Consider the following 18,542-nt stretch of genomic DNA (forward strand, 5'->3'; position numbering starts at 1 on the left):
ACTGCTTGTATCGCACATGATATCACCCACACAAGTAAACACGTTGCAGGGCTGCTTGCATCGCACATGATATCACATACAAGTAAACGCGCTGCAGGACTGCCTCGTATCGCACATGATATCACACAAAATAAACACGCTTCAGGACTGCCTGTATCGCACATGATATCACACACTCAAGTAAACACGCTGCAAGACTGCCTGTATCGCACATGATATTACACACAAGTAAACACGCTGCAGGACTGCCTGTATCGCACATGATATCACACACAAGTAAAGAAGGTGCGGGACAGGCTGACACGGGCAGGTGGAGATGATGTGATATTTGGAGACCAGTGGTCCTCACCACGATGTCCTCAGGGTAGGTGTCATTGGAGAAGGAGCCGTCATCAAACATGACCTCGTAGAAGACCTGGGAGGTGACTTGGGAGACCTTGGAGCTGTAGTAGCGCAGGTTCTTGTGCTTGGAGATTACCGTCTGGCCCAGAGAGATCGCGGCCTGACACGCCCGCTGCTCCTGCTGAGGTGAGGAGGAGCAGAGAGCAGCCATCGGATAAATGTTCCTGCACCTGCCTCAGGGCCAACAAGACATGTCCATCTTCTTCTGGAACATGCTGACAGGTGTGTACATCAAAGCTGTCACACTGCTCTTCATTAAGGGCCACCTTTAACAGTCAATATATATGGATGGAAGCTTTTCATTTGAAATGGTGTGGCAGACCACTTGAAATGATGTGGCGGACCACTTTAAATGACGTGGCAGACCACTTTAAATGACGTGGCAGACCACTTTAAAGGATGAGGCAGACCACTTTAAATGACGTGGCAGACCAATTTAAATTATGTGGCGGACCACTTTAAATGATGTGGGGGACCACTTTAAATTATGTGGCAGACAACTTTAAATGATGTGACAGACAACTTTAAATGATGTGACAGACCACTTTAAATGATGTGGCGGACCACTTTAAATGAAGTGGCAGACCACTTAAAAATGATGTGGCAGACCACTTAAAAATGATGTGGCGGATCACATTAAAGGCTTACTGAAACCCACTACTACCCACCACGCAGTGATAGTTTATATATCAATGATGAAATATTAACGTTGCAACACATGCCAATACGGCCTTTTTAGTTTACTAAATTGCAATTTTAAATTTCCCGGGAGTTTCTTCTTGAAAACGTTGCGTAATGATGACGTGTACGCGTGACGTCACAGGCTGTTATGAAATATTAGCGCTGCACACACACACAGCTAAAAGCCATCTGCTTTAATCACATAATTACACAGTATTTTGGAGATCTGTGTTGCTGAATCTTTTGCAATTTGTTCAATTAATATTGGAGAAGTCAAAGTAGACAGAGGGAGTTGGTAAGCTTTAGCCTTTAGCCACACAAACACACGGTGATTCCTTGTTTGAAATTCCCAAAGGTTAAACTTTACTATGGATCACAGCGGTCAAGCAAACATGGATCCCGACCGAATGTCGACCAGCAGGTTTCGGTGAGAAAATTGTAGTAAAAAGTCGCTTCTTGCCGGAGATCAGCTGAGCTTGCGCCGTCCATAAAGCTGCCGTCGACTTCCCTGAGACACTGGCGTCAAAACACCCGTGGACACACACTTCCGACTAAAACACTAGCAACACAATAGAAAGATAAGGGATTTCCCAGAATTATCCTAGTAAATGTGTCCAAAAACATCTGAATCCGTCACAATCCAATCGTTTTTTTTTTTTGTTTGTTTGTTTTTTCTAGTCCGTCGCTATCAAAATCCTCAAACAGGAATCTTTCGTCTTCGCTCAAATTAATCGTGAAATTGTCGTTTTCTCGGTCTGAATAGCTCTTTTTGTTGGAGGCTCCCATTAAAAACAATGTGAGGATGTGAGGAGCCATCAACGGGTGACGTCATCGTCTGCGACTTCCGGTAAAGACAGGGCTTTTCTGTTAGCGACCAAAAGTTGCGAACTTTATCGTGGATGTTCTCTACTATATCCTTTCAGCAAAAATATGGCAATATCGCAAAATGATCAAGTATGACACATAGAATGGACCTGCTATCCCCGTTTAAATAAAAAAATCTAATTTCAGTAGGCCTTTAAATGATGTGGAGGGACACCTAAATGATATGGCGCACAATTTTATATTTGGTAGACCAGCAAATAAATGATGTGGCGGACCACAATAAATGATGTGGTGGTCCACTTTAAATGATGTGTCAGGCCAGATTAAATGTGGCGGAGCACATAAAATGATGTGGTGGGCCAGATCTGGCCCCTGGGACTGGAGTTTGACAGGTGGTCTGTACATTTAGACTCCCTAGAGGTGTCCTAATACCAGACTGCATGTGCAGGTGCCATCAGCCACTAGTGCTGAAAGAGCACCAGGACCACAACTTACAGGTAAAGAGCTGTGGGATAGGTGTCTGTGGCAGGCGATGAACACCACATAGGGCCAATCATCAGGCTCCGTGAGGACTTACAGGTGAAGAGCTGTGGGACAGGTGTCTATGGCAGGTGATGGACACCACATAGGGCCAATCATCCGGCTCCATGAGGACCCCAGCAGCGTGGCCACAGGTGACATGGAAGGAGGTGGGGCATCGGCCACAGGAGCACTGGATGCAGGCCCCCGCCTGCCGCTTGCCCACCCAGCGTTTGCGACAATAGATGCACTTCTGTGAACACACACAGCACAACAGTGACTACTCTTTCTTTCACAGCTGACACAGAACTACCAATATTGAAAGGGGCTGGCGCACAAAGAAATATTGATATTTTGTCGAACCTGATTTATGAACCTCTCTATATGCCAACGTTTCCATTTACAAACTTTGCCATCAAACGTGTCAGTGTGTGCAAAGACTTTATTCCGGTGCCTGCAGGCAAGGAAGCAGGGCAAACAGCCTTCCACTTGACTTGCTGCACAGGTCTCAACACTCAGCTTGTCTCCTTGTTCTTTCACCTTTGGACAAGTTTTGTCCATTTTTCTAACTCAACGAGAGTTTCCAAAAACCCGAGTGGAGTTAAAAAAAAATAAAAAGGGCATTTGCGAGGGGTACATTCATGGCTCTCACAAGCGTGACCACAAGACAGCCCGGTAAGTAACCATATTAACTTTTAATTGTGATGAGGCCGAGCTTTTCTGGGAAGAGATGCCAGAACAGAATGATATCACATCAGGGGAGAAGACACTATCTCTTCTTTTTGTTGCAAAGCACAAACACGCAGAAACCTTCCCCCTCCCTGTGCTTATTGTCAGTTCTCCGCCGTTTATAACGTGTGTGCATTTTACTTTTCTAAATGTTTATTATTGCAGCAATACGGTTAAGAAATGTTTGTGATTTTGTTTGTGAGGGCACCATAGTGACTTCTCTGGTTGATGACTTTTTCACTTGTTATGTTTACTTATGCACTTTATATTGTGTTCAAACATTTGCCCAGTTTGGAATCAATTATTCATGTTTACATTGTTCCTTATAGAAAATGCTGCTTCACTATACAAACCTTTCCATTTACGCACCCTGTTTGAGAGCCAATTAAGTTCATAAAGGGAGGTTCCACTCTATGGGAATATGTAGAAAAGAAAATTGTCCAACACCTAGGACAGGAGTGTCAAACTCATGTTTGTCGCATTATCATTATCAGTCAGTCCCTCCAGGAGGTTGCCATTTTATGATCGTGCCAATTCACGCAAATTCGACCCATTTTCGAAAAATGATGGCCAAAATTTAAATTTTCAGAAAATGTATAGAAAATGCTACAGTGAAATCAGCCATTGTAGGCTACGACAAGAACAAAAAAAACAAAATCCCAATGAGACATACACACATATATACAAACACATATACTAAAATAAATATACACATACATATATATACATACATAAATACATACACACATATATATACACATTTACATATATACATACACATATACCTATATATATGCACACATATATATTTACATTTATATATATATATACATATATATATACATACACGCATATATATATATATATATATATATATATATATATATGTATGTATGTGTACGTATACATATACCCTAACCCATCAAAATATATACATATACATATACACACACAAAAAGTTTGGCCACCCCTGGTTTAGGTTGTATAATTCAAATGTTTTCTTTGCCTTTAAAACTGCAGAACAAACAATATTGTCTTCTTTGGAATTTTTACAACTGAGAGCTTATATAAAGTCCTTATTCTAAACTATTTTCTTAGTAATGTGACCTCCTCTGCTCCGGCAGCACCGAGGGACGTCCGCCAGCAGTCTGCGTGCTGCATGTTCCACGCCTCCTCCATTGTGGACCGAATGCGCTGCCTGTCACGGACACTTCCACCATCCTGACTGGCATGCAGGACCATGGTGGGCGTGTCTACACAGACCTGTGACTGCACAGTCCTGTGACTGCACAGTCCTGTGACTGCACGGTCCTGTGACTGCACGGTCCTGTGACTGCACGGTCCTGTGACTGCACGGTCCTGTGACTGCAAAGACCTGTGTCTGCACGGTCCTGTGTCTGCACGGTCCTGTGTCTGCACGGTCCTGTGTCTGCACGGTCCTGTGTCTGCACGGTCCTGTGCCTGCACGGACCTGTGCCTGCACGGACCTGTGCCTGCACGGACCTGTGCCTGCACGGTCCTGTGCCTGCACGGTCCTGTGTCTGCACGGTCCTGTGTCTGCACGGTCCTGTGTCTGCACGGTCCTGTGTCTGCACGGTCCTGTGTCTGCACAGACCTGTGTCTGCACAGTCCTGTGTCTGCACAGACCTCTGTCTGCACAGACCTGTGTCTCCACAGACCTGTGTCTGCACAGACCTGTGTCTGCACAGACCTGTGTCTGCACAGACCTGTGTCTGCACAGACCTGTGTCTGCACAGTCCTGTGTCTGCACAGACCTGTGTCTGCACAGACCTGTGTCTGCACAGACCTGTGACTGCACAGTCCTGTGTCTGCACAGACCTGTGTCTGCACAGACCTGTGACTGCACAGACCTGTGACTGCACAGTCCTGTGACTGCACAGTCCTGCGTCTGCGTGAGGTCACTGCTGGACAAACGCGCTGCATGACATCCCGGAGCAGTGTGACAACGTGGAGGGACTTTTATGTTTTACAGTGGGACCCTAACCCTCTCCAGGCCAGACCTGTGCCCTCTCTGGGGCGTGTTCTAGTAGCGACGTGCAGCCAGGTGTGAAGAACATTCCCACAGTAAATAATGGATGTCGCGGGAGAGAGAAAGTCAATTATGAATGTAGTGGGCTGCTGCTGCAGGGGCAACGGGTCCAGGGCTGGCCTCAAAGCACGTGGAGGATGTGAGAAGAGGATGAACACCCAGAACATGTCCATCTTAAGTTTCACAGGAGGATAATAGCATCTCTCATTGCCATGGCAACATCACCTCCAGTCTTCACTGATAATGCTGGACCGTTAGTTTTTGCTACAAGTTTATTGGAAGATATGATGAGGTTATGCTCAAATGTTTTAGACGTGAAGTGACATTTGCACAAAACTAAAGCACAGGTGTCAAACTCAAGGATGCCAATTCATTTTATTTGGCCCTTTAGAGCCTGGACGTAATATTTATCAATAAATAGCTTTCCTTACTAAATGTATTTTTTCTAATTTAATTTGACCTGCTGTTGTACTCTGTACTCCGTCTCAAAGTGTTACCATTGTTGCTATGTTGTCTATTACCATTGTTGTTATGTTGTCTATTACCATTGTTGTTATGTTGTCTATTAGCATTGTTGTTATGTTGTCTATTACCATTGTTGCTATGTTGTCTAATACCATTGTTTTTATGTTGTCTATTACCATTGTTGTTATGTTGTCTAAATAAATAAATAAATAAATAAATAAATAAATGGGTTGTACTTGTATAGCGCTTTTCTACCTTCAAGGTACTCAAAGCGCTTTGACACTACTTCCACATTTACCCATTCACACACACATTCACACACTGATGGAGGGAGCTGCCATGCAAGGCGCCAACCAGCACCCATCAGGAGCAAGGGTGAAGTGTCTTGCTCAGGACACAACGGACGTGACGAGGTTGGTGCTAGGTGGGAATTGAACCAGGGACGCTCGGGTTGCGCACGGCCACTCTCCCCACTGCGCCACGCCGTCCCTTTTACTATTACCATTGTTGCTATATTGTCTACTACCATTGTTGCTATATTCATTCTTCCTACATGGTTGATAGAAATTTTTGTTACAGTGTAATAATGATTGTTAGCTGTGGTAATGCCAGTATGATACAACATTTTTATTATAATCCTTAAACAAAGTAAGAGGGAAACTCATGGAAATAATCACTGAATGGCAAAGTTGGGGTGGGATTGAATAAATGATCTTCTTTCCACTACCTTTCAGGCAAAACTGGACAATAAATGATAAATGATAAATGGGTTGTACTTTTGTAGCGCTTTTCTACCTTCAAGGTACTCAAAGCGCTTTGACACTACTTTCACATTTACCCATTCACACACTGATGGAGGGAGCTGCCATGCAAGGCACTAACCAGCACCCATCAGGAGCAAGGGTGAAGTGTCTTGCTCAGGACACAACGAACGTGACGAGGTTGGTACTAGGTGGGGATTGAACCATGGACCATTACATACTGTAAATTACCTTTTGCACTATATTCATTTATATTATTATGTGTTGTCAACTTTGTACTTTTTATGTCATTGCCTGAAATAAATAAATAAATGGAAAAATGAAAATCAAAATTTTGTGAGAAAAAAATATACAGTATAAGTACTCCATGTAATGTCAAATTATATTAATTTAAATATTTTCTAATTATGCAAAAATATATGATCAAACATTTTTTTTTAAATTTCAATAGAAATAAATAGTAATAATAATGATGTCAAAGCAAGTTATCCATCAAATTGTGCAATGTAAAAGCAGCAATAGATTTGTTGGTCAAATTGTGACTTTTACTGTGCTTTTTACAGCATTTTTCTCTAAATGAAAAAAAACCTGTATTTTTTTACTGTAACAAACTGTAGCTGAGATAGGCTCCAGCACCCCCCGTGACTCCGAAAGGGATAAGCGGTAGAAATGGATGGATAAATTGTGGGGCCATTTTGGCATTTACAGTAATACACCGAAAAAATCTACACTTGTTGATTTGCGGTTAAAAACCAACATTTTACAGTAAAATTCTGGCTACATTTTGTGGTGAAATTATTGCAACTTAATATATATTTTTCAGTTTTAAGTTTAAAAAAAAATCTACTAATAAAATGAATTAAAAATAGTTTAGTAATAGTATATAGTATACATAACTGCCATGTGGCCCTGGATAAAGGAACCTCCATTTATTGTTCAAACTTTTCCCTTTACAAAACATCCAATTATGCTTTGTCCTACAAACGTTTCATCCTCCCATTATGTGTCTGGCAGCACATCCATCCATCTCCCGTGCTCATTTAGTCAACAGAGCAGTGCTGGTGCTAGCTACTGTGCTAAGGGCTACTTTCTGTGCCTTTTTGGTGTTTTGCACTTTTCTAGCTCAACATGAGTCCACGAAAAGCAATAGACAAGCAACGTGTGGCTTCAAACATTTAGGAAATATATATACAGCATTGTCCACACTGCCTCCTCCCACGCCCTCTTTTAGGAAATATATATACAGAGTTGTCCAAACTGCCTCCTCCCACGCCCTTTCTCCCGTTGAAGATTAATAACCAAGGAGGTACAGTGGATTTTATGTTCTATTTCTAATCATTGTAGCGAGGTGGCTGTTAAAAGTTAGGGAGGTTCGTGATTTCAAACTGTGAGTGCACCACATGGCTAGTGACCTGAGTGTGTGCGTGTCGGGAGGGCGGCCGCATACAAGGTGAACAGTTTAGCTAATTGTTAACACGTTGGTATTAAATAGGACGTTGATTAGGGCTGGGCGATGTGCTGGAAACTGTATCAAGATATACTTTTTTTAATATTGGTTGATATAGATAATTATTGATATTTTTTATCACCAATGGAAATACGGAGTGGGAGAGAAATAGAGTAAATATTAAATTTTTTATTTCAAATGTAACTTTCCTATGAATATAATCCCCTCAGCTATCAAGGCAAAAAGTAAATGAAACATCAACACAAGCATGGAAAACATATAGTAAGCGTCAACAAAATTCTAAAATTATAATAAACACTTGGCAATGAAATCTTTAAAGTAAAACAAAAATGAATATTTAAGAAATGCCTAATAAAGTAAGAAAACTTAGAGAAACCTGTTATTTAAACATTATTGGACCAAATTATTATTTGTTATATTTTGTTATTTACTTTAGTTATACAGTCCTGCACTTTAGTTCTTACCTGTTGTTTGGGTGCATCCCAATAGGGAACGTAGGTGTGTTGATAAGAAAAGATGAGCGTGGCTAAGGACTATGGTCCGTTTAAATAAATGACAAAAAACTGCCATACTGTGGAGGTGACTTTTCTTCACTCTCTGCAGCACTCGCTCCTGAAATGTATTTTCACATCGACAGCGAGAAGGCGCCACCAAAAGTAATGGTTGATACTGTTACGCATTCTTTCTGTCAATGTGGCCCCCCGAGTAAAAATATTTGCCCAGCCCTGCTCTTGGCTACCAAGTGGAGTCCGGAAGCCCCTCGCCCGCTACTTTGCTTTGAGGGGCCGTGCTAAGTGTGGTGCTAACATGTCAAGTCTCTCGAGACACACCGGGGTTCTCTCATTAACCAAAAAAATTCAACTCTGGCACCCACCGGTGCTTCATTATCTGGCTTTGATGGCGGGCATGTTGGTCTCACGCCACTAATTGGAGTTGTGAAGACTTCATTAATTAGACACAGCCTGCAGCAGTGCACGCCAGTAGAGAGCTGCTTACCAGTTTGTAGCGCTGCATGGGTATCATACTGGTGTCGATGGGACCCCGCTTGGCTTCGTTGCTGAACCGGGCCTCGGGCAGCGCCACCGCACACATGATGTGGGCCCACCTGACAAACACGGGATTCAGACGCTCAAACACTTGCTCGGCTTGTCACGCAACAGAAGAATTGTCTCACTTGTCGTTCTGGGTTTTCTTCAGCGCTCCGCCTCTGAGGTTACACAGACAGCATTCCTGAAGAAATATTGAGAGGGAGGTTTTAAACCAGGCTGCTTTCAAGTCTGTCCCCGGGAAAATGGTTTTGTGCTCACTCATTCGATTTCAAAAGGTTTAAAGAGTTAGCGTTTTTTACTCGGCGTGTTTCTAAGAAGGAGCACTGGCGGTGATTTGAGGCTTATTTTGTCAGGTAGCACGCGGCATGAACGACATCTTTGTGAGAGCTTCAAATATCTAAAGCTAGCGCTGTTTTGTATGAGGTGAAGGAATAGGCAAAACAAAAAAGCCATGTAGATTTTGTATGCCGTATTTTTCGGACTATCAAGTCCATCGGTATATAAGCCAGTACATTTTTAAAGTACCGGACTATAAATCGCAGATATATATTTGTTGTTAAATATGTCATTTACACAGAAATATTCTGTAAAGGTTTATTTACATACCTTAATTGTTTCCAAATGAAGCAATGTAGTATCTGTTAGTCTACAAAACAAAATGTTTGTTCCCTATTTGGTGGAAGATTAGCGTATTTTCCAGACTACAAAACATACTGGTATACAAACCACACGCACTAAATTCTAAAAGGATTTGTTTCCCATATATTAGCCGCACCAGACTATAAGTCTCAGATTTATAGGCTGTGAAATGAGTTATTTACACAGAAATATTCTGTGAATGTTTATTTACATACCTTAATTGTTCCAAATGAAGCCATGAAGTATCTGTTAGTCTACAAAATAACATGTTTTGCTCCCTATTTGGTGGAATATTACCGTATTTTCCAAACTACAAAACATACTGGTATATAAGCCGCACACACTAACTTCTAAAAGGATTTGTTTCCCATATATTAGTCGCACCGGACTATAAGCCGCAGATATATACGTTGTAAAATGAGTAATTTACACAGAAATATTCTGTAAAGGTTTATTTACATACCTTAATTGTTTCCAAATGAAGCAATGTAGTATCTGTTAGTCTACAAAACAAAATGTTTGTTCCCTATTTGGTGGAAGATTAGCGTATTTTCCAGACTACAAAACATACTGGTATACAAACCACACGCACTAAATTCTAAAAGGATTTGTTTCCCATATATTAGCCGCACCAGACTATAAGTCTCAGATTTATAGGCTGTGAAATGAGTTATTTACACAGAAATATTCTGTGAATGTTTATTTACATACCTTAATTGTTCCAAATGAAGCCATGAAGTATCTGTTAGTCTACAAAATAACATGTTTTGCTCCCTATTTGGTGGAATATTACCGTATTTTCCAAACTACAAAACATACTGGTATATAAGCCGCACACACTAACTTCTAAAAGGATTTGTTTCCCATATATTAGTCGCACCGGACTATAAGCCGCAGATATATACGTTGTAAAATGAGTAATTTACACAGAAATATTCTGTAAAGGTTTATTTACATACCTTAATTGTTTCCAAATGAAGCAATGTAGTATCTGTTAGTCTACAAAACAACATGTTTGTTCCCCATTTGGTGGAAGATTAGCCTATTTTCCAGACTACAAAACATAGTGGTATACAAGCCGCACCCACTAAATTCTAAAAGGATTTGTTTCCCATATATTAGCCACACCGGACTATAAATCACAGATATATACGTTGTAAAATGAGTAATTTACACAGGAATATTCTTTAAAGGTTTATTTTCATACCTTAATTGTTTCCAAATGAAGCAATGTAGTATCTGTTACTCTACAAAATAACATGTTTTTGCTCCCTATTTGGTGGAAGATTACCGTATTTTCCAAACTACAAAACATACTGGTATATAAGCCGCACCCACTAAATTCTTAAAGGATTTGTTTCCCAAATATTAGCCGCACTGGACTCACTGGCTGTGGAAGCTCGCTTTCCAATCCGCCAAACGGTGGCGTTTTGGCAGCTAGAAGACTCAACGACACCAACACTTCGGGTTCAAACCACAAAATGGAAGGATACTGCTGTGAGCAAACTCATTAAAGATGGCGGTGTAGCACAAACCGTAACACACCTTTTTATGGTCGTCAGCGAAAAAAACTCCATAAATCAGCCGCACCGTATTAAATGCTGCCAGGTTGAAACTAGCGGCTTAATAGTCCGGAATTTAAAATGCTACACATGTTTAGAATTGCTCATCTGAAAAGGAGCAATAGTTTTAGTTATATTGTGAAACTTACAAACATTGTTTGGCGTGATGAATGAAGAATCCACACGAGTACAACCGCTATGGACGGCTAGCAAGTGAAACGGCAACTGTACTTCCGGTCGAAGGCTCAGTCCAAACAGAAAAGCCACGCAGCACTACTGCACCAAAAGATGGCCCCGTAAGACAAACAGTAACTCACCTTTTCAGTGTCTTTCCTTTATGTTTTTTAAACTACTTGCATTAGAAAAATATATTAATTAGCCACATGATTTAAAGCGTAGGAAAAAAATGTGCAGCTTATTGTCGAATGTACAGTAATAGTATTGTTCCATATCTGACATATTATACTGAAGTGTGGGTCTTAATTAAATCCAATCTTCCTTTTACAGAACAGAACTGTAAGACACAATATTCAAACATTTTGAAATCCAACAGAGTACAAAAATGTTTAAAATTATGTATAACACACAGAGAAAAATTCCAACATTAAAACAGATTGGTAATTAGAGAATGTACCAGTAATTATAACCTAAAAGGAACACGGCCGCTCTACCACCCAAGCCACACCGTGTGAATAGGCGGAAGATATTATAAGTTAATACTTCAAATGATTTATTTTAATGTTGTATCAATAATTTGTATTTAATAGTGAGTGCATGAAATACAATGGGACAGAGTGTTAGAAATGGTTATTAAAAGGACATAAAGTGTCAACAAAGTGGGAGATTTATATAACACGTGCTTACCGCTGTGGAGACTCCCTCCGCACACCGATCACATGACCACTGATCACTGGTGTGGTCTGCAGCAACGCCATAGCAACCTAAATGGGAGGCAGGTGGAATAGTTAAAAGTACAACATACAAAAAACTATCTATATACAAACCCCAAAAGCAGTGTGGTTGTCACGTTGTGTAAATGGTAAATAAAAAGAGAATACAACAAATCCTTTTCAACTTATATTCAATTGAATAGACTGCAAAGACAAGATATTTCGTGTTCACACTGGAAAACTTTGGGGTTTTTTTTGCCAATATTAGCTCATTTGGAATTGGATGGCTGCAACATGTTTCAAAAAAAGCTGGCACAAGTGGCAAAAAAGAGCAAGAAAGTTGAGGAATGCTCATCAAAGACTTATTTGGAACATCCCACAGGTGAACAGGCTAATTGGGAACAGGTGGGTGCCATGATTGGCTATAAAAGCAGCTTCCATGAAATGCTCACTCGTTCATAAACAAGGACGGGGCGAGGGTCACCACTTTGTCAACAAATGTGTGAGCAAATTGTTTAAAAACAACATTTCTCAAGCTGCTATTGCAAGGAATTTAAGTATTTCACTGTCTACGCTCCATAATATCATCAAAAGGTTCAGAGAATCTGGAGAGATCACTGTTCATTTCAAAAAGCTAACACCTGCATCAAACGAAATGTGTTGGTTCGTTAAAGATAGCTGTTGCAGTTCATTCACTTAAGTGTTTCTGTATTTAAAACCATTTCCTTTCGACATGTTCTTACACGTTTTCTTTTTCGTTTGCTTTGCTGAGCCTTTTCTCTTCTCAGGACAAGTTTTCTGACGTTGTCCTTGGTCTAGCAGCAAGTTTGCCCCATGTTGTTTGTACCAGCACACATTTGACACACAGCTGACCGAACAACATCTTTTGCACCATTTCACCTTCTTGAAGAACTTGAATCATCCTCTTTCTTTCAAAGGGCATCTTTAGTGTCGCAGCCGCGATTCATGTCCATCCACCTGCTGCAACACCTCTCCAAGATCTCAACACTGCTGTTTAATTGCAGACTAACATGCGGGTGTGCGCTCAAAAAGGTTCATTATGTCTTCTTATTGATATACATTTCATATTTTCTTGTAATCAAGATAATATTTTTGACCATGTTGTACCGCAGGGTTGAGACAACAGTGTGACCATGTTGTACCACAGGGTTGTTACAACAGTGTGACCATGTTGTACCACAGGGTTGGGACTACAGTGTGACCATGTTGTACCACAGGGTTGAGACTACAGTGTGACCATGTTGTACCACAGGGTTGTAACAACAGTGTGACCATGTTGTACCACAGGGTTGTTACAACAGTGTGACCATGTTGTACCACAGGGTTGGGACTACAGTGTGACCATGTTGTACCACAGGGTTGAGAGTACAGTGTGACCATTTTGTACCACAGGGTTGTAACAACAGTGTGACCATGTTGTACCACAGGGTTGTTACAACAGTGTGACCATGTTGCACCACAGGGTTGAGACTACAGTGTGACCATGTTGTACCACAGGGTTGTAACAACAGTGTGACCATGTTGTACCACAGGGTTGTTACAACAGTGTGACCATGTTGTACCACAGGGTTGAGACTACAGTGTGACCATGTTGTACCACAGGGTTGTAACAACAGTGTGACCATGTTGTACCACAGGGTTGTTACAACAGTGTGACCATGTTGTACCACAGGGTTGTTACAACAGTGTGACCATGTTGTACCACAGGGTTGGGACTACAGTGTGACCATGTTGTACCACAGGGTTGAGACTACAGTGTGACCATGTTGTACCACAGGGTTGTAACAACAGTGTGACCATGTTGTACCACAGGGTTGTTACAACAGTGTGGCCATGTTGTACCACAGGGTTGGGACTACAGTGCGACCATGTTGTACCACAGGGTTGAGAGTACAGTGTGACCATTTTGTACCACAGGGTTGTAACAACAGTGTGACCATGTTGTACCACAGGGTTGTTACAACAGTGTGACCATGTTGCACCACAGGGTTGAGACTACAGTGTGACCATGTTGTACCACAGGGTTGTAACAACAGTGTGACCATGTTGTACCACAGGGTTGTTACAACAGTGTGACCATGTTGTACCACAGGGTTGTTACAACAGTGTGACCATGTTGTACCACAGGGTTGTTACAACAGTGTGACCATGTTGTACCACAGGGTTGAGACTACAGTGTGACCGTGTTGTACCACAGGGTTGAGACTACAGTGTGACCGTGTTGTACCACAGGGTTGAGACTACAGTGTGACCGTGTTGTACCACAGGGTTGTAACAACAGTGTGACCATGTTGTACCACAGGGTTGTTACAACAGTGTGACCATGTTGTACCACAGGGTTGTTACAACAGTGTGACCATGTTGTACCACAGGGTTGAGACTACAGTGTGACCATGTTGTACCACAGGGTTGTAACAACAGTGTGACCATGTTGTACCACAGGGTTGTTACAACAGTGTGACCATGTTGTACCACAGGGTTGTTACAAAAGTGTGACCATGTTGTACCACAGGGTTGTTACAACAGTGTGACCATGTTGTACCACAGGGTTGAGACTACAGTGTGACCATGTTGTACCACAGGGTTGTAACAACAGTGTGACCATGTTGTACCACAGGGTTGTTACAACAGTGTGACCATGTTGTACCACAGGGTTGAGACTACAGTGTGACCATGTTGTACCACAGTGTTGTAACAACAGTGTGACTATGTTGTACCACAGGGTTGTTACAACAGTGTGACCATGTTGTACCACAGGGTTGAGACTACAGTGTGACCATGTTGTACCACAGGGTTGTAACAACAGTGTGACCATGTTGTACCACAGGGTTGTTACAACAGTGTGACCATGTTGCACCACAGGGTTGAATGTCCAGAATGAGTGGAATGTGTTGAAGGTGGAATGGTTTGAATAGGTTGACAAATGTGGATATGATGGAAGTTTGAAAAAGGTCCCATTCATTTCAATGGGAACTTCCTGGAAATTCGGGAATTTTAGGGGAAATGGGAGTTTTTTTGAAAATTAAAAAAAAAAAGTAATGTTCTGAATAAGTTGAAATTGTTGGTGTAGAAATGTTGAGGTATTAACTTTTTTAATTGTGAAAAAGGAATTCCTGGAATTTCAGGAAAACCGGGAATTGTACCAGTTCGAAAAACAAATTTGTTTTTTTTTGTTCTGATTAAGAGGAATGCTTTGACGGTTAAACAAAAATGTGGGAGGAATAGTCGACAGAAAAAAGTGTTTGAAAAAAAGGGGAATTTGGGGAATTCCTGGAATTTCTTTGAACTGGTAAAAATGAAAGTTTGAATGTCCAGGATGAGTGGAATGTGTTGAAGGTGGAATGGTTTGAATAGGTTGACAAATGTGGAAATGATGGAAGTTTGAGAAATGTCCAATTCATTTTGAAAGGGAAAAATGTCCCAGAAAACCTGGAATTCTGGAAAATCCTGGAATTTTTGGAATTTGTCAAGGGAAAGCCCCAGATTTCTGAATAGGCTGAACAGTTTGAAGTTGGAACGGTTTGACTCAGATGAAAAACATGGAAGGTAGAAGGTGCCAAAATGCGGAGAAGAAGAATAAACAGATGATTTTGGGTGCAGGACAGCAAGTGTGTAAAGCTCCATGTGAGTCTGATGTGTTCGTCATCTACATTTCAAAGTAAAGCTCCACGTGAGCCTGATGGGTTTGTCATCTACATTTCAAAGTAAAGCTGCACATGAGTGTGATGTGTTTGTCATCTACATTTCAAAGCGCTCTTTGCGTGACAAACCCTGAGTGCCACCAAAGCCAAGGCTGCCAGGACAATATTGCTTCCATTCAGCCTTTGTCATCATATGGCATGGCTGACTGACACAGCAGAAACATCAACAGTAGGAATGTTGTTTTCTTTTGTCGTAAGCGGGACAAATGTGTCATGGAGAGAAAGAAGTGTTGGTGGTCTCCCACATGAATGACAACCATTGCCATCCAGTGTTAAGAGTCAGACCAATGTGATGTCATTGAGAGAGAGCTGCGGTAACAATGTGACCACCACAGACATCCAAGGCACGTTTATTTAAAGACAACTTGCGTGTGTGACACTTTTGTTGTCTTCACATGCAATGTTGTAACCCAAAGATCATTTGGACCTGATCAGAAGGATTTATGGTTCAAAAACATGTGGAAGATGTGAAGTATTATTGGCATTTCATTGCCAATAATTGTTACATTTAACACATACCATATTTCCTTGAATTGCCACCGGGTATATGGTATGCGCATGCCTAGAATTACTGCCGGGTCAAACTCGTTTCGCAAAATAATTAGCGCATGCTTAGCATTACCGCCGGCTCAGGATTAACGCCGGGTCAAACTCGTTCCGCAAAATATTTTTATTACCGTATGTCTAGAATTTCCGCCGGGTCAAACTCGTTTCGCCAAATAATTAGCATATGCCTAGAAGTTTCGCCGGGTCAAACTCGTCACGTCACGAGTGACACTTCACCTGTCATCATTTTCAAAATGGAGGCGGCTGATTTAAATAATTTGAAATCGCGTAAAGGGAAGGAGATTAAGAGCTCTTCAGTAGGATTTAAGGTCCAAGCTATTGAATATGCTAAAAAGAACAGTAAGCAGCTATGTTTTATTAATATACCATAGCTGCGTGTGTCAAATATGACTCATTAAATGACTCCCGCCTCCTGGTGGTAGAGGGCACTAGTGATCCTTCTTGCGACTACTCGGCTGCAGAAGAACTGACAACAGGCAGCAAGAGTGAGCAGCGATCATTTATTTTTTACTCTCGCTTGCACTTTTAACATGGAGGATTACATATCTAAAATAAAACAGTTTTCTAAACTGGACTTTCAACCGAAGCAGGAGGTAATAAAGGAAGATCTCCATCGAGAAAGAGAGACTTTTAAAACTGAAGAAAGTTAAGGAAGACTTCTATAAACAAGTTATCGATGCTTTTGATCAGAAGGAGCTGCGCATGGACTTCATTTATAAGTAAAGGTAAGACCATATGACGTTTTTTTTATTAAATGTGCTTTTCATGATGGTATCCTAACATCACACTCAAATTCATAAGCGCAGGCCTAAATTTACCGCATGCCTTTGGTAAGCGTTGGAGTGAGAAGAGGTTTTAAATTAATTAGTGCATGCTTGCCTTTACCGCATGCCTTTGGTAAACGCCGGAGTGAGAAGAGGTTTTAAATTAATTAGCGCCCCGGCGGCAATTCAAGGAAATACGGTATATATACACTGAAGAAAAATAGGCCCTGTGATGAGGTGTTGATTTGTCCAGGGTGTACAACGCCTTGTGCCCGAATGCAGCTGAAATAGGGTCCAGCACCTGCCGTCCCCCCAAAAGGGACAAGCGGTAGAAAATGGAAGGATGGATGAACAAAAATATAAAGGCAAAACTTTTGTTTTTGCTCCCATTTTTCACTAGTTCAGCTCAGAGATGTCCAATGTTGACTATAAAAGACCTGTTCCTCTCAAATATTGTTCACAAATCTGTGATAATCCATCCCAGCACACAGGCGTGACACACCAAGATGCTGATTAAACAGCATGACTAGGCCTCTTTGAAAGGTTTTATCACACAGCACAACGCCACAGATGTGTAACACTTTAAGGGCGCGTGCAGTCGGCGTGCTGACTGCAGGAATGTCAACCAGAGCTGTTGCCCGTGTATGGAATGTCCATTTCTCTACCATAAGTCGTCTCCAAAGGCCTTTCAGAGAATTTGGCAGTACATCCATCCGGTCTCACATTTGCAGACCGCGTGTAAGAAATGCTCACTAACACAGATTTTTGAACTACATTTGAGAAGAATAAGTCTTTTTTATAGAGTAAAAGTTGTACATCTTTCAGTTCAACTCATGAAAAATGGGAGCAAAAATAAAAGTGTTGAGTTTATATTTCTGTTCAGTGTATAATATATATATATATATATATATATATATATATATATATACATAAATATACACATATATAGTATATATATACACATACATATACATACAAATATATATATATATATGCATATATAGACATACAAATATATGCATACATATACATACATACATACATGTATTTTATATATATATATATATATATATATATATATACACACACACACACATCTATCCATTCATCAATTTTCTACCGCTTATTCCCTCCGGGGTCGCTGGAACCTATCTCAGCTAATATCGTGCGGAAAGCGGGTTTAGACCCTGGACAAGTCGCCACCTCATCGCAGTATATACATCTATATGTATATATATATATACATATATACATATATATATATTTCTATATATACATATATACTGAACATACATAAATATACATATATACATTCACATATAAATAAATATATATATATTAAAAAAAGCACTGCCGTTGTGTCCTTGGGCAGGACACTTCACCCTTGCCCCCGGTGCCGCTCACACTGGTGAATGAATGAATGAATGATTGGTGGTGGTCGGAGGGGCC

At 41.0% G+C, this 18,542-nt stretch overlaps 1 protein-coding gene across 7 annotated transcripts in view; it reads right to left on the minus strand.

Annotated features, from left to right (window-relative positions):
* kdm4c (lysine (K)-specific demethylase 4C) overlaps positions 1-18,542 on the minus strand; it is a 70,360-nt gene that overhangs the window by 8,104 nt on the left and 43,714 nt on the right. For 5 of the 7 annotated variants that reach the window (XM_061905534.1, XM_061905543.1, XM_061905525.1 and 2 more), the window contains exons 15-19: positions 12,015-12,091; positions 9,075-9,130; positions 8,897-9,005; positions 2,486-2,680; positions 350-523 (exon numbers count right to left, since the gene is read on the minus strand). In XM_061905534.1, the coding sequence (XP_061761518.1) occupies positions 350-523; positions 2,486-2,680; positions 8,897-9,005; positions 9,075-9,130; positions 12,015-12,091 (611 nt within the window). The remainder of the gene's footprint in view (positions 1-349; positions 524-2,485; positions 2,681-8,896; positions 9,006-9,074; positions 9,131-12,014; positions 12,092-18,542) is intronic. The other 2 variants (XM_061905551.1, XM_061905516.1) reach the window with 1 other exon arrangement.

This window comes from Nerophis ophidion, linkage group LG01, assembly GCF_033978795.1.
Source record: "Nerophis ophidion isolate RoL-2023_Sa linkage group LG01, RoL_Noph_v1.0, whole genome shotgun sequence".
NCBI classification, from domain to species: Eukaryota; Metazoa; Chordata; class Actinopteri; order Syngnathiformes; family Syngnathidae; genus Nerophis; species Nerophis ophidion.